This window comes from Taudactylus pleione, unplaced genomic scaffold (genome assembly GCF_031769625.1).
Source record: "Taudactylus pleione unplaced genomic scaffold, aTauple2 ptg000095l, whole genome shotgun sequence".
Lineage (NCBI taxonomy): Eukaryota > Metazoa > Chordata > Amphibia > Anura > Myobatrachidae > Taudactylus > Taudactylus pleione.
In genome coordinates, this window is record NW_028284497.1 from 13,818,741 (window position 1) to 13,831,885 (window position 13,145).

The window sequence follows — 13,145 nt, forward strand, 5'->3', positions numbered from 1 at the left end:
ATATTCCCAGGTCTATTTCCCACTTTTGCTTGTTAAGCGGTAGATCTGTTTTATGATGCGCTCACAACATGGCTCACTATAACACAGATACCAAGTGCCCGGGGCCAGCAGATTGCAATAATTGCTTAACAGGGGAATCTTGGAGCTCAGGGGGAAGGGGGGCATCCACAAACTGCGCACTTATAGCATGTCAGAGCTGGAGGTATCTATAAAAATAATGTTTTGGAATACCAAATTCCTGTTGCAATTGTTGGAATGACTTAAATATCCCCCATTTTCCCAAGGTTACACTGACTTGAAGGGAGGCAAGTTCATCAAGCCCATGAGTACGGGATAAGGGGGTGTCAGGATCCCATCCCTGTCCTTGCAAAATCTGTGAAACCAACCTCCAAATTAGGAATGCTTGCCATACTATTGAAGATCCCACCCCCCTCACCCTTCCACTCGGCAGCATTTGAAGTGGTGTGTGTTCCGGGGACACCTGCCCCACCAAAAGAGTAGGTAAAGCACCCGCACTTGAATCCTGCAGCCATGACCACAAATGTGCCAATTGCAATGCATAATAATACAACTTAAAATGAGGTAGCGCAAGTTCCCCGGAATCACGAGACCTTGTAAGTGTATGCAACTGAATGCGAGCTCTATGATTAACCCAAATCAAAGAGGTTATCAAACCATATATTTGCCTAAATATCTCTTGCGGAATATATATTGGGGATTGCTGAACTACATAAAGAATTTTGGGTTGTAGAACCATTTTCATAAGATTCGCTAGTCCAGTAAGTGTTAATGGTGGTTTTCCCCAAACTGCTACCCGGGACCGTAAATAATCTATCTGTGATTCAACATTTAATGATACACAGGTATTAGGGTTGTTAGTTGTCCACCCATCTCAGCGGGAGAGCTATACGTGCATTAAGAGGATATGCACCTCTACGAGGAAGTATACAGGATTTATCCCAATTAATTAACAAACCCGAGTATTTGCCAAAATAATTAATAATTTCAAGGGCATAGAAGTGTCATACTTGGAAACAAAAGGCAGAATGTCATCGGCATAAAGTGCTATTTTATGAGTTCTAGGCCCCAGCTGGAATCCCTGAACTACAGGACTATCCCTGATCAAACAAGCCAAAGGCTCTATAGCCAAGGCAAAGAGAACAGGTGATAGGGGGCAACCTTGACGTGTGCCCAAGGTTTTATGCCTTTGATACATTTGCCTCTCCGGATGCTTCCTTTGGGCGTAGGGTTCTCTTATCCACTCAGAAGCATTCCCGTCCTTGAACTACTGCTTTGGGACATCCCCAATGTCACCCTGTGGAGCCCTATGGACCCTGAAGAAGAAATGGAGAGGTATGGTAAAACTTACCTTGGTTAACTTTCTCCTATGTCCATAGGGTCCCAGGTCCCACATACACCCCACTGTCTCCCTGTGGACCCTATGGACTTCAAAAAAAGAGAGTTAACCAAGGTAAGTTTTTTACCATAACTCTCCTTTTTCTCTGAATCCTTGGGGGACACTGGGGTATAGTGTGGAGCCTGGCACTTTAATCTTTTGATTTCTGGGCTTGTCTCTTCCCCCTTCTATACCCCGCCTGACTTATTTTTTAACAAAGCCGCGGAGAGGAAAAGGAGAACCCCCTAGGACAAAATGACCAACTAGCACAACAGCCAAAGGAACACTGAGCACAGCAGCACAGGAAGGGCGTCCAGTGTCCCCCATGGATTGGAGAAAGGTATTTTACTGATAAGTATAAAAGTCTTGTTTTCTCTTTCATCCTTGGTGGACACTGAGGGCGTCCCAAAGCAGTCCTTACTGAAGGGAGCTGTTTGTGGATGTATGAAGCACCTTACGCACAAAGCTAGCCCCTGAATCCAGGTAGCAGCCATACAAAGCTGAGTCGCAGAAGCCCTGTGACACGGTGCCCAGCGACTAAGTAGAATATAAGCCTCCCGAATCGCCTCATTGATCTACTGCCTGCTTGGAAACCCTTGTGTAAATTGTAAACGGCAAACACCGCATCCGTCTACCACAATGAGGATGTACGAGTAACATACAAATGGAGGACCCCGAACACATCCAAAGACTGTATGGAAGCACCCCCACTAGGGAGAGCAGGGACCACAGTAGGCTGGTTAATATGAAACTTCATGACAACTTTTGGCAAAAATGAAGTCTGAAGCTCCGCCCTGTCATCTTGGAAAAGGCACAGAGTTCCAAAATCCTCCTAGTCAAGGAAATGGAAGGGAGAAAGTTTTCCAAGTTAAAAACTTGAGATCAACCGAGTGAATAGGTTCAAACCGATCCGACTGTAGAAACTGTTAACACTACATTCAGGTTCTACGGAGCAGTGGGTAGAATACCTTGGGGATGTCCCAAAGCAGTATCCTTTAAGGGTGGGGAAGCTCCTGTGCAGAAAGGAGAATCCGCCGCCCGAAGGAAGCATCCCGAGAGGCGAAGGTGTCAAATCTGTAATACCTCACGAAGGTATGGACAGAAGACCACGTAGCAGCCTTGCAGATCTGAACTGCCGAGGCACCACGTCGAGCTGCCCACGAAGGACCCACAGACCTAGTGGAATGAGCCTTCAGAGAAGGAGGGACCGGTAGGCCTTCATGAAGATAAGCTTCAGAAATAGCCATACGGATCCAGGCTGCCAAAGTTTGCTTTGAAGCAGGCCAACCCTTTTTACGGAAGCCATAGAGGACAAACAAAGCGTCCGACTTCCTAAACGAAGAAGTGCGGTCAACATAAGTCCTTAAGGCCCGCACAACATCCAAAGAGGCCTCACCCACGGAAAGACCCGGTAAGTTAAAGGCCGGAACAACGATTTCCTCGTTAACATGAAACTGGGAAACAACTTTGGGAAGAAACTCGGGCCGAGTGCGGAGCACTGCCCTGTTCCCATGAAAAACCAAGAAAGGGGGTCTACAAGAAAGAGCCCCTAACTCAGAAACACGTCTGGCCGAAGCAATGGCCAGAAGGAAAACAGTCTTAGCTGTTAGCCATTTAATATCCACTGAGCCCAGTGGTTCAAACGGCGGTCCTTGGAGAGCCCTCAGGACCACAGCCAAATCCCAAGGCGCCACAGGTGGAACAAAGGGCGGCTGAATACGGAGAACACCTTGCATAAAGGTGCGCACATCCGGGATTGTAGCAATCCTACGGTGAAACCAGACAGATAGGGCCGAAACCTGTACCTTCAAAGAAGCAAGGCGAAGCCCATGATCTAGTCCCGCTTGCAGGAAGGCGAGAATCCGAGACAGACGAAACTCCCGCGGTGCATAACCTCTCGGTCGACACCACTGGAAGAACGTATGCCACACGCGATGGTATATCCTCGCGGAAGACGGTTTCCGAGCTCGGAACATGGTACGCACCACAGAGCTGGAAAACCCCCGGGACCTCAGCATGGCCGTCTCAACAGCCACGCCGTCAAAGACAGCCGAGTCAGGTCCGGGTGAAGGCAAGGACCCTGAGACAGAAGGTCCGGTCGTAGCGGCAACCGCAGAGGACTGTCCACGGACAGACCCTGAAGGTCTGAGAACCAGTGCCGTCTGGGCCACGCGGGAGCTATCAACAGGAGCGTCCCTCCTTCCTGTTTGAATTTCCGGATTACCCGTGGAAGAAGGGAGACCGGAGGGAACAGGTATGCGAACCGGAACGTCCACCGGACGGACAGAGCATCCACCAGTGACGCCCCTTCGTCTCTTGTGCGAGACCCGTACACCGGCAACTTGTTGTTGTGCCGGGACGCCATGAGGTCGATTTCTGGAAGACCCCACCTGTCCACCAGTAGTTGAAAAACGTCCGGGTGCAGGGACCATTCCCCTGGATGAACGTCCTGGCGACTTAGAAAGTCCGCCTCCCAATTTAGCACTCCCAGGATGAAGACCGCTGATATGGCCGGAAGATTGCGCTCCGCCCAAACCAGGATCCGAGAGACCTCTACGAGAGCCGCCCGACTGCGAGTTCCTCCTTGCCTGTTTATGTAGGCCACGGTGGTAGCGTTGTCCGACTGGACCTGCACCGGGTGACCCTGGAGAAACCGCTGTGCCTGCAGGAGAGTATTGAAGACCGCACAGAGTTCCAAGATATTGATTGGAAGCTCCGCTTCTGTCGGCGTCCACCTGCCCTGGAACAAGTGTGGACCCGAAACTGCTCCCCAGCCCCGAAGACTGGTGTCCGTTGTCAACAGGACCCAATTTGGAACCCAGAACGGACGTCCCTTGTTGAGGTGGGTCGTCTTTAACCACCACGCAAAGGACAGGCGAACCTCCGGGGTGAGCACAATCGTCTGGAACTTCAGAGACTGAGGCAGCCCATTCCACTTGGACAGGATCAGGTGCTGCAGAGGTCTGGAGTGAAACTGGGCGTATTCCACCATGTCGAACACCGACACCATGGAGCCCAGTAACCTCATCGCCGAGTGTAAGGACACCCGGCGGCTGTGCAGACAACTGCGCACCCTTGACTGTAAAGCAGAGATCTTGTCCTCCGTTACGAAGATCCTTTGCTGTCCCGAGTCCAATAAGGCTCCAAGATGCAGAATCCTCCGAGACGGGATTAGAGTGGACTTCTGCCAGTTGATTAGCCAGCCGTGCCGTTGCAGCAGTGCAATGGTCAGGTCCAAGTGGTGTAACAGGAGCTCTGGAGATCCTGCCACCAATAACAGGTCATCCAAGTACGGCAACATGCGGACTCCTTGCAGCCGCAGAGAAGCCGCCATGACCGCCATCACCTTGGTGAAAACACGTGGTGCTGTCGCCAGGCCAAAAGGTAACGCCCGAAACTGGAAGTGGTCGCTGCGGATTGCAAACCGAAGGAACTCTTGATGGCGCAAAAGAATAGGGACATGCAGGTAAGCGTCCTGTATGTCCAATGACACCATGTAGTCCCCAGGTTCCAGCGCCAGAATGATGGACCGTAGGGTCTCCATCCGAAACTTCGGGACCCGCAAAGACTTGTTGAGTGCTTTGAGGTTGAGAATCGGACGATATGACCCATTGGGTTTCTGTACCAAAAATAGATTTGAATAGAAACCCTGGCCCCTCTGGGAGAATGGAACAGGCACTATAACTCCAGCCTGGAGCATAGTGTGCAATACCTTCCGCAGCTCCGTAGCCTTGTTCCGGTCTGATGGTAGACCCGTGGTGAAGAATCGAGCCGGGGGTCTGTGCCGGAAGGAGAGGGCGTACCCGTGGGAGACCACCTCCAGAACCCAAGTGTCTGTCGTAGTGAACGACCAACACCGGGAGAACTGCAGCAGGCGGCCTCCCACCCTGGGATCCCCCAAAGGGAGGCCCGGACCGTCAGGCCGCAGGCTTGTCATCTGGCTTGGGGGCCGGACGTCTGGTACTCCATGCCTGTTTCCGGGGCTTGACCGATTTCTTAGGGCCAGCCTGTCGAGGAAACGACTGTGGTTTGGGCCTGCCCTGGGCCCTAGATGACCGAAAGGACGATGGTCCAGAACCAGAAGGAGCAGCGGCCGACGGGAGACAAGCAGATTTGGCTGCCGCCAGCGTGGCCACAATCTTATCCAGATCCGGACCGAAGAGAACTTCTCCGGTAAACGGCAACGCTTCCAGACCTTTCTTGGAATCTGCGTCCGCCTTCCAGGATCGCAGCCACAAGGTGCGACGAGCAGCTACCGCTGCTGAAGAAATTCTAGACACCAGAGTACTAATGTCTAGAGCTGCCTCGTTGATGTAGGTGGCCGAATCACGGAGATTGCCAATCAACTCCGCCTGTTCGGCCGGACAGTCGGATTCAAAAGAAGCCTCTAATGAATCCGCCCAGCGCTCCATCGCTCTGGCAACCTAGCAAATGGCCATAGCTGGCCGTGCTGCCCCCCCTGCAAGGGAATAAGCGGACTTCAGGCAGATTTCTACCTTGCGGTCCGTAGCATTCTTAAGGGAGGACATGGATGGCATCGGCAATGTGGCACTACGGACAAGACGGGTCACGTGAGAATCCACCTGTGGAGGGGATTCCCACTTAGCAAAATAATTATCCGCGAACGGATAAACCACCGCCAGCCGTCTCTGCGGCTGGTATCTTTTGCCAGGTTGTTTCCACGCCTCCTCTAAATGGTCCACCAACTGACCCGAAAGAGGAAAGACTGTGGCATCGCCCTTCACATCTTTGAAAAAGGCATACTTAGATTTAGCCGCTGGGGGAACTTCGTCCTCAATCACCAAGGCTGTGCGGACCGCCCGAATAAGTCCAGGAATATATACTTTGGACTTAGCATCAGCGTCCTTAGTATGGAGAGGTTCCTGATCGTAAGGATCCAGAATCTCCCCATCATCAGACGTCCCTTCGTCATCCTCATAAGGAGCCGACAGAGACGCCACCGGCCTTTTATGAGGCCGCATCACAGACTCCCCTTGCAACACATCCGACAAGTGCTGTACAGAACTCGTCAGGGAGTTAACCCACGCTGGCTCCTGAGAACCCGGGAGCGGGGAAATAGGGAGACTGTGGGGTACCACCAATTGTCGTGGGAACCCCTGCATGGGTGACGACACCACAGACTGCTGGGACAAACCCATCGGAGTAAACGCGGGCTGCGAAGCTAACTGGCCCACTAAAGCTGTTAACGCCTGAGCGAAACAAGCCCAGGGCGGCTCCTGTACCGGTGCTGTAACCGTAATAGGCCGCGCCATGGACAAACACTGCCGGCAAAGGCCCTCCGCGCTACCCTCCCCCTCCGCTAACGGTACTTTGCACGTGGTACACTGTAGCCGGAGGGGAAAATCACTTTCAGACATGATGGCACCACGTATGTGACCTCTCTCACCAATTAAGTATTAAATAGGCGAGAGACCACCCTGCAGCACCGCACTGCAAGGGCTTTAGCAGAAAGAACAGGGACAGTAATAAAGCTGACAGTTTTGAGAAGATAAAGTTACAGGCAGCAGCGCTAGCACAGTCACATACAATGCAGAGAAATAACAATTCCTGCACTAACAGCGCTGATCACTCAACTACACAGACACAGGGCCTGGTAGGACACAGCGCTGCATACACAGACCTGAGCCACAGCGGAGGAGAGGTATGCGGGGGGACCCAGACCACGATGCTTCCTTCCAGGCTTCCAGCAGCGTTCACCATGCGTTGCAGAGAAGATGGCCGCCGAGGAGCAGAGAGAAGCTGGCCTGGGGGAGGAGCGCTGACACAGGACCAGTCAGCACAGTGCAGAGAGGGCTGTGTGCAGCGGGGGAGGCGCCGGCTGTGAGACAGGGAAGGCGCGCTCCCCTGGCATGCATTTAACCCCTGGGACGCCGCAGCGCTACCGCTTTGCTGCGGTCCGCTGTCCCAGGGGGTAGTGGAAAGCGCAGGTTCAGTACCTGGCTCCACGCTGCAGCCAGTCCCCAGGGAGCCCCCTGCCTGGGGACTTAGGACCATGTGACCAGCGGGGACCCACCGCGGGACCCCGCTGCTTACCTTTGTCCCCCTTGGATCCGGCCATGGTCTGGAACATCTGGGGTCACCGCTAGCTGTGACCCCAGATGCTCACCAGCATCCCCGGATCGGTACCGGCGTTCTGGTACCGGCGGGGGTGTAGGGAAGACAGCATGGACGTCAGGACTGACTGTCCATGCTGTACATCCAGATGTGCAGCCACAGCTGCACTGAAGAAAGCTTCAGGGGCTCTTCTAGCCCCCACTCCGACAGGTGCACCCGACGCCGGCCGGGCACCAAACTAAACTGAGGTGCCTTGGCCCGGGGGCGGGGTATAGGAGGGGGACCTAGTGCATCCTGGGAGGCTGAAAGCTTAACTCTTTGGTGCCCTGCGACTGACGTCACACCTATACCCCAAGGTATCCTGTGGATACCCTATGGACCCTGAAGTAGAAAGAGGAGAAACCCGGTCTTTCACACAAAACCACATAGGCCTTCCAAATGCGGTGATAGTGAGCAGCTGAGACAGGCTTGCAAGCACCCATCATAGTAAGGATGACTGAATTGACTCAGGAAGCCCAGACACATGCTTGTAACATGTCCCCCAGAGGTAGTCCAAAGTAGCACTTGAAAAAAACTAAAGTCAGGTGGGCTCTATAGAGGGGGCGGAGCCAATCCCAGAAATCAAAAGATTAAAGTGCCAGGCTCCACACACCACCGTCTATGCCCCAGTGTATTTCAATGTCACCCCAAGGATGAAGAAAAAAACTTGTTTGCTTTTGTGGTCAGATATAACTGTATCAAAATTGGCTTTAATTTTGTTTATTGGATGGGAGTGTCATACACTTTTTTTCTTATGATTTCTTTGCTCTGCAATGTAATCTGTTCAAGTAGTGCCTGTCCTTGCTGCTATGATGTCTGCAGACTACTGAAAATTAAATTATATTCATTTTGTCAGGTGCAGGCTTGCAGGTCCCTCTTGCAGCTCTGCAACTGAATGGAGCTATTTCACTCACTTCCCTGAACCCCACCCTCTCAGGTAAAATGAAAAAAAAAAAAATACAAATGGTCGTTATGCTATCTCTGATGTTTTGTAAAATTTAAGTAATGATCTACATCTCCCTAGCTCTTAACCCAGCTCTCAATTTGATGACACAATCGGTCTCTACACAGTGCTTCCAGCTTTCACATCTCTTCAACCCACAAACTATGTAAGTAGAACTCGCGTCCAATTTCTTTTCTTAAGAGACTGGGAAAATACCTCAGAAATTAAATGGTCTTTCTGTAGTTTGTCGATTTGCCATGGTCGCTGCGGTCATTCTTCAGAATTGGAATTGATATCCAGTTGTCCTATTCTAGAATAAAAAAATTCAAAATGACTGGTTCTGCCCACGATAAGTAGTTGTCACATCGACAATTACAATGTCTACTCTATAGTGTTGACACGTGGAATTTTAACAGTTAAAATGTTGACACTAGAAATTTTTGGGTTAGGCTTAAAATTGGGTGTCTACATTGTGGTTGTTGACATTCTTAATATGTCAACATTTTCTACCTGCCAACATTATGGTATGTATATAATGTCTGTCAACAAAACATAACAAACCCCTGCCCAATGTAACAATAAACAGAAGTTGTAATGTAAAATAGAAAAACAATTTGTTGTACATTAACATATGTTTTTGGGTTTTTTTCTCCTCAGGTAAAATACAGAATCACTACTCTACAGACCTATTCCAAACTACTCTTTGTGATTTTCAGTACATCATAGACTTTGTACTGACTCTCATTTGTATACTTGCATTTATTGGGGTGGGTGTTTCTGCAGCGTATCCTTGTGAGGAGTGTAAGATGGCATTTAGCAAGAGATTGTCTATGATTTATGGAGATTGATGTCACTGAACTTTTGAGATAGCAGACCTTTTTTGTAAATATGTGTTCTTATTTTCTTTTGTAAGAGTCTGGGGGTTTTTTTGTTTTGTTTTTTAGATCTACATATAATTGTAGGGGTTGCTCCCAACATTTTTGTAAATATTGTTCTATGTGTGCTTTGCCTTCACTCAAATCTTTAGCCTCAAAACCTCTTGGAAAGGCCAAGAATTGTTGAATTTGTAAATAGTGACACTAGTAGATGGCTTGTGCAACCGATGCATATTTGCAATGTGTAATAAACCCTGATATACACTGCAGATAGTAAAACTGTGAGCCATTCACCATGGTACTTCTGGTATTTAGAGATCTCTGTGAAGCACTAGATAAAAGGTAAATTTCTGCCACCTGGTTCTTCCAAACATGGCTTATTTTAAATGCTATGACCTTCTCACATTGCACTGCCCCATATGGAGTCTACAGCAGTGTAACATTTCCATTGGCTGCAGCAGTGTACTTTTTTCTTTTTTTTAACGAGTATTGCGTTAAACTTTATACATGCAATGAGCAGAACAGCACTGTAAAGGCAGCAAAAAATACCTCATTCCAAGATGAAAAATAGTCAAGTGTAGGATTATGCAGTTTAAAATGTCCTTATTTTATGTAGTAATGTTTTGGGGATGGAAGAGAGTTGGGTGATTGCGCTTAAGGGCCGTATTCAATTAGCGGCGAAAACGTCAGGGGTTTTTTTGCCATAGGCAAAAACGGCTATATTTTTTCCAAAACACAGGCGAAAACGCAATTGGCGAATAAAAACTGGAGATAAGTTTTCTCAATCCCAGACCAGGCGGAAAAAAAAAAAGCAAAATCCCTCTTTTTGTCTAAAAATGTGTGGATTTCATTCAGAACCCTCTGAAAACACCCCCCCCCACCTCTCTAATGATAAATTACCCCCCAAAAAGTCATAAGTTGCGCACTTTGGCAATAAAAACGACCGCGCAATTTTGGGTGGGAAAAAAAAACGTTGAAAATGATAGGAAGCCGTTTTTTTTCCCCAGGAAGTTATTGTCCCACGTAAATTGGGGGTACGTTAAAATGGGTGCAAATATATTTTCGTGTCGTACAAATGCAATTTTAAAAACCGTAAAAAAAAGCGTGCTGTGACTGTGTGCGATGTTTAAAATACTTCACACATCCATACCGTCCCCCGAAAAATCATTAAATACATTAAAACCATTTTGAAAGGGTTTTTTTACCCAAAATTTGCGCGGTCGTTTTTTGCCAAAGTGCGCAACTTACAAATTTTTAGGGGGGTCATTTATCATTGGGGGGGGGAGGGTGTTTAAAGGGTTCTGAAAGAAATCCCCACATTTTTAGCCAAAAATAGGGATTTTGCTTTTTTTTTTTCGTCTGGTCTGGAATGGAGAGAACTTTTCTCCATTTTTTTTTCGCCAATTGCGTTTTCGCCCTTTGTCGGAAAATGGCCATTTTCGCCGCTAATTGAATACAACCCTAAGTGTGAGTATAGAACCACTGTCGTGTTGTGGATGTTCCACACTCCCTACCCTTTATACGCAATATTTGCAAATCTTTTCTAAACGACCATGCCATTGAAAGATTGTGATTTGCCTTAAAATGCCCCATACGGCCGTGAGAACTATTCCGTGCCCCATATTAGATTAAACCTGTTGTAAAACCGATCCTCTGTCCATACCAGTGAGACTTTCCTTAAGTTGTACTTGATGGCTTTCTATGTGAAGTATCCAGTGTCCTTAACATATGCCAGTTTACTTCCCTTCTTACACCGTTATATGTTTGTGGTTTTATGGGTTTTTCTTTTTTTGGGGGGGAAGGGGGTCGGTGTTTTTTTCAGGGGAGGGTTGAGGAGGTTTAGGCTCTGAATATCAGGTCTGACAGATTTAAATTTCTTTGATAATGTTTAAGCTTTTTAATTTTAATATCTATTTTAGTGAAATAATAAAAAAGTATAAATCCATGTGTTCTTTTCTGTAGCCTATAAACCCTAAGTCACCAAGAAGTCCAAATATGACGTGTTTTATTATTGTCACATATATAATATTAGTTTGACTTGCTTCATAGACCATCAAGGCATCATTGGCAGTAGGGATGGCATTTCTGAAAATAATGAATAATTTTACCCATTAAACCAACTTGCCAATAATGTTCTCTCCCCCTTGCAGACGACAAATATTCCTATTTCTCAACAAAAGCTTTGTTGCTGGGCTACCCTGGTTTAATACAGAGTTTCATAAATCTAATTTGTTTTCTGACCGAGGACCTACTGGTAATAATTGGTGCTCCTCCACTGTTAAGCAGTATGGTTTAGTATAAAGACAGGATTCGACTCATGCCACACAAAAACAGAGGTGTTAGATTTTAGGAGGGCTGAGATGGGGAGATGTGTAAGCAACTCATTGGCAGATTGGAGGAACTTTGAAGGAGTGCAGGAGAGGTGGGAAGAATTAAAAAGTGCAATAGAGAAAGCAACAGATCTTTGTATCAAAAGGGTTAGGAAAGGCACATGGAAATGGATGCCAGTATGGTTTACAAAAGAAGTATCTGCTAGTGTGAAAGCAAAAAAGAGGGCATTTAGGAAATGTATGCAGACTCAGAATAATGAAGGCAAATAGGTGTATCTTGTCAGTAGGAAGGAGGCCAAGAAGGTGATCAGATGTGCAAAGGCACAGGCTGAAGAGAAAATTGCCTAGTCAGTAAGTAAAGGGGCCAATAAAAGAAGAAAAGCAAATGGTGGAATAATCAGAATGAATACAGACAGTGAGAGTCTTGTGGAGGGAGACAAGGCCATAGCAGATCATCGAAATGGTTATTTCTGCTTGGTATTCACTACAGAAGGAGAGGGAAAGGGGCCACAGTTAAGTTGCAAGGATATACATGAGGTAGATACAAGTATATTTACAGAGGAAAAGGTCCTAACAGAACTGACAAAACAAAGTGGACAAATCAATGGGGCCAGATGGGAAACATCCAAGGATACTAAGAAAGTTTAAAGGGGTGCTGGTAACACAATTAACAGAATTATTCAACCAGTCACTAGCTACAGGAGTAATTCCAGAGGACTGGAAATGAGCAAATGTAATCCCACTGCACAAAAGTGGAAGCAAGGAAAAGGCAAGTAACTACCGACCAGTGAGCCTTACATCAGTAGTAGGGAAAGTAATGGAATCACTATTAACAGAAAGACTTGTGGAACATCTCAAATCCAACAATTTACAGGATCCCAAACAGCATGGGTTTGCTAGGGGGAGATCATGCCAAACAAATCGTATTGATTTTTTTGACTGGGTAACTAAAGTAATAGATCAAGGGGGGCCGTAGATGTAGCTTATCTAGACTTTAGTAAGGCTTTTGACACGGTCCCACATTGCAGACTGATAAATAAACTTGAAAACTTGGGAATGGATTCTAAGATGGTTAAATGGATAAAAACTTGGTTGCAGTATAGGAAACAGTTGTAGTAAATGGTGTGCAGTCTCAGGAAGGAATTGTGACAAGTGGTGTACCCCAAGGGTCTGTACTTGGACCAGTGCTTTTTAATATATTTGTTGGTGACATTGCAAATGGTATTAAAGGGAAAGTATGCCTTTTTGCAGGTGACACAAAAATATTCAACAGGGTAGACACACCTGGAGGGGTAAGACAAATGATGGAGGGTCTATCTAGACTAGAGGAATGGTCAAGAACGTGGAAACTACAGTTTAATGCTAAAAAATGCAAAATTATGCACTTGGGTCTCAAGAACCCAAACGCTAAATATAGTATTGAGGGTACTCTAATGAAAATTACAGAGAAGGAAAGGGATCTAGGAGTCACTATTTCAGGTGATTTA

At 47.4% G+C, this 13,145-nt stretch overlaps 1 protein-coding gene across 1 annotated transcript in view; it reads left to right on the forward strand.

The window, feature by feature from the left end:
* The window catches only part of RBM23 (RNA binding motif protein 23), a 95,324-nt gene extending 86,701 nt beyond the window's left edge, over window positions 1–8,623 (forward strand). The window contains 2 exon segments of the mRNA XM_088470236.1: window positions 8,367–8,447; window positions 8,535–8,623. Of these exon segments, the coding sequence (XP_088326362.1) occupies window positions 8,367–8,447; window positions 8,535–8,623 (170 nt within the window).
* Window positions 8,624–13,145: the final 4,522 nt, after the last annotated feature.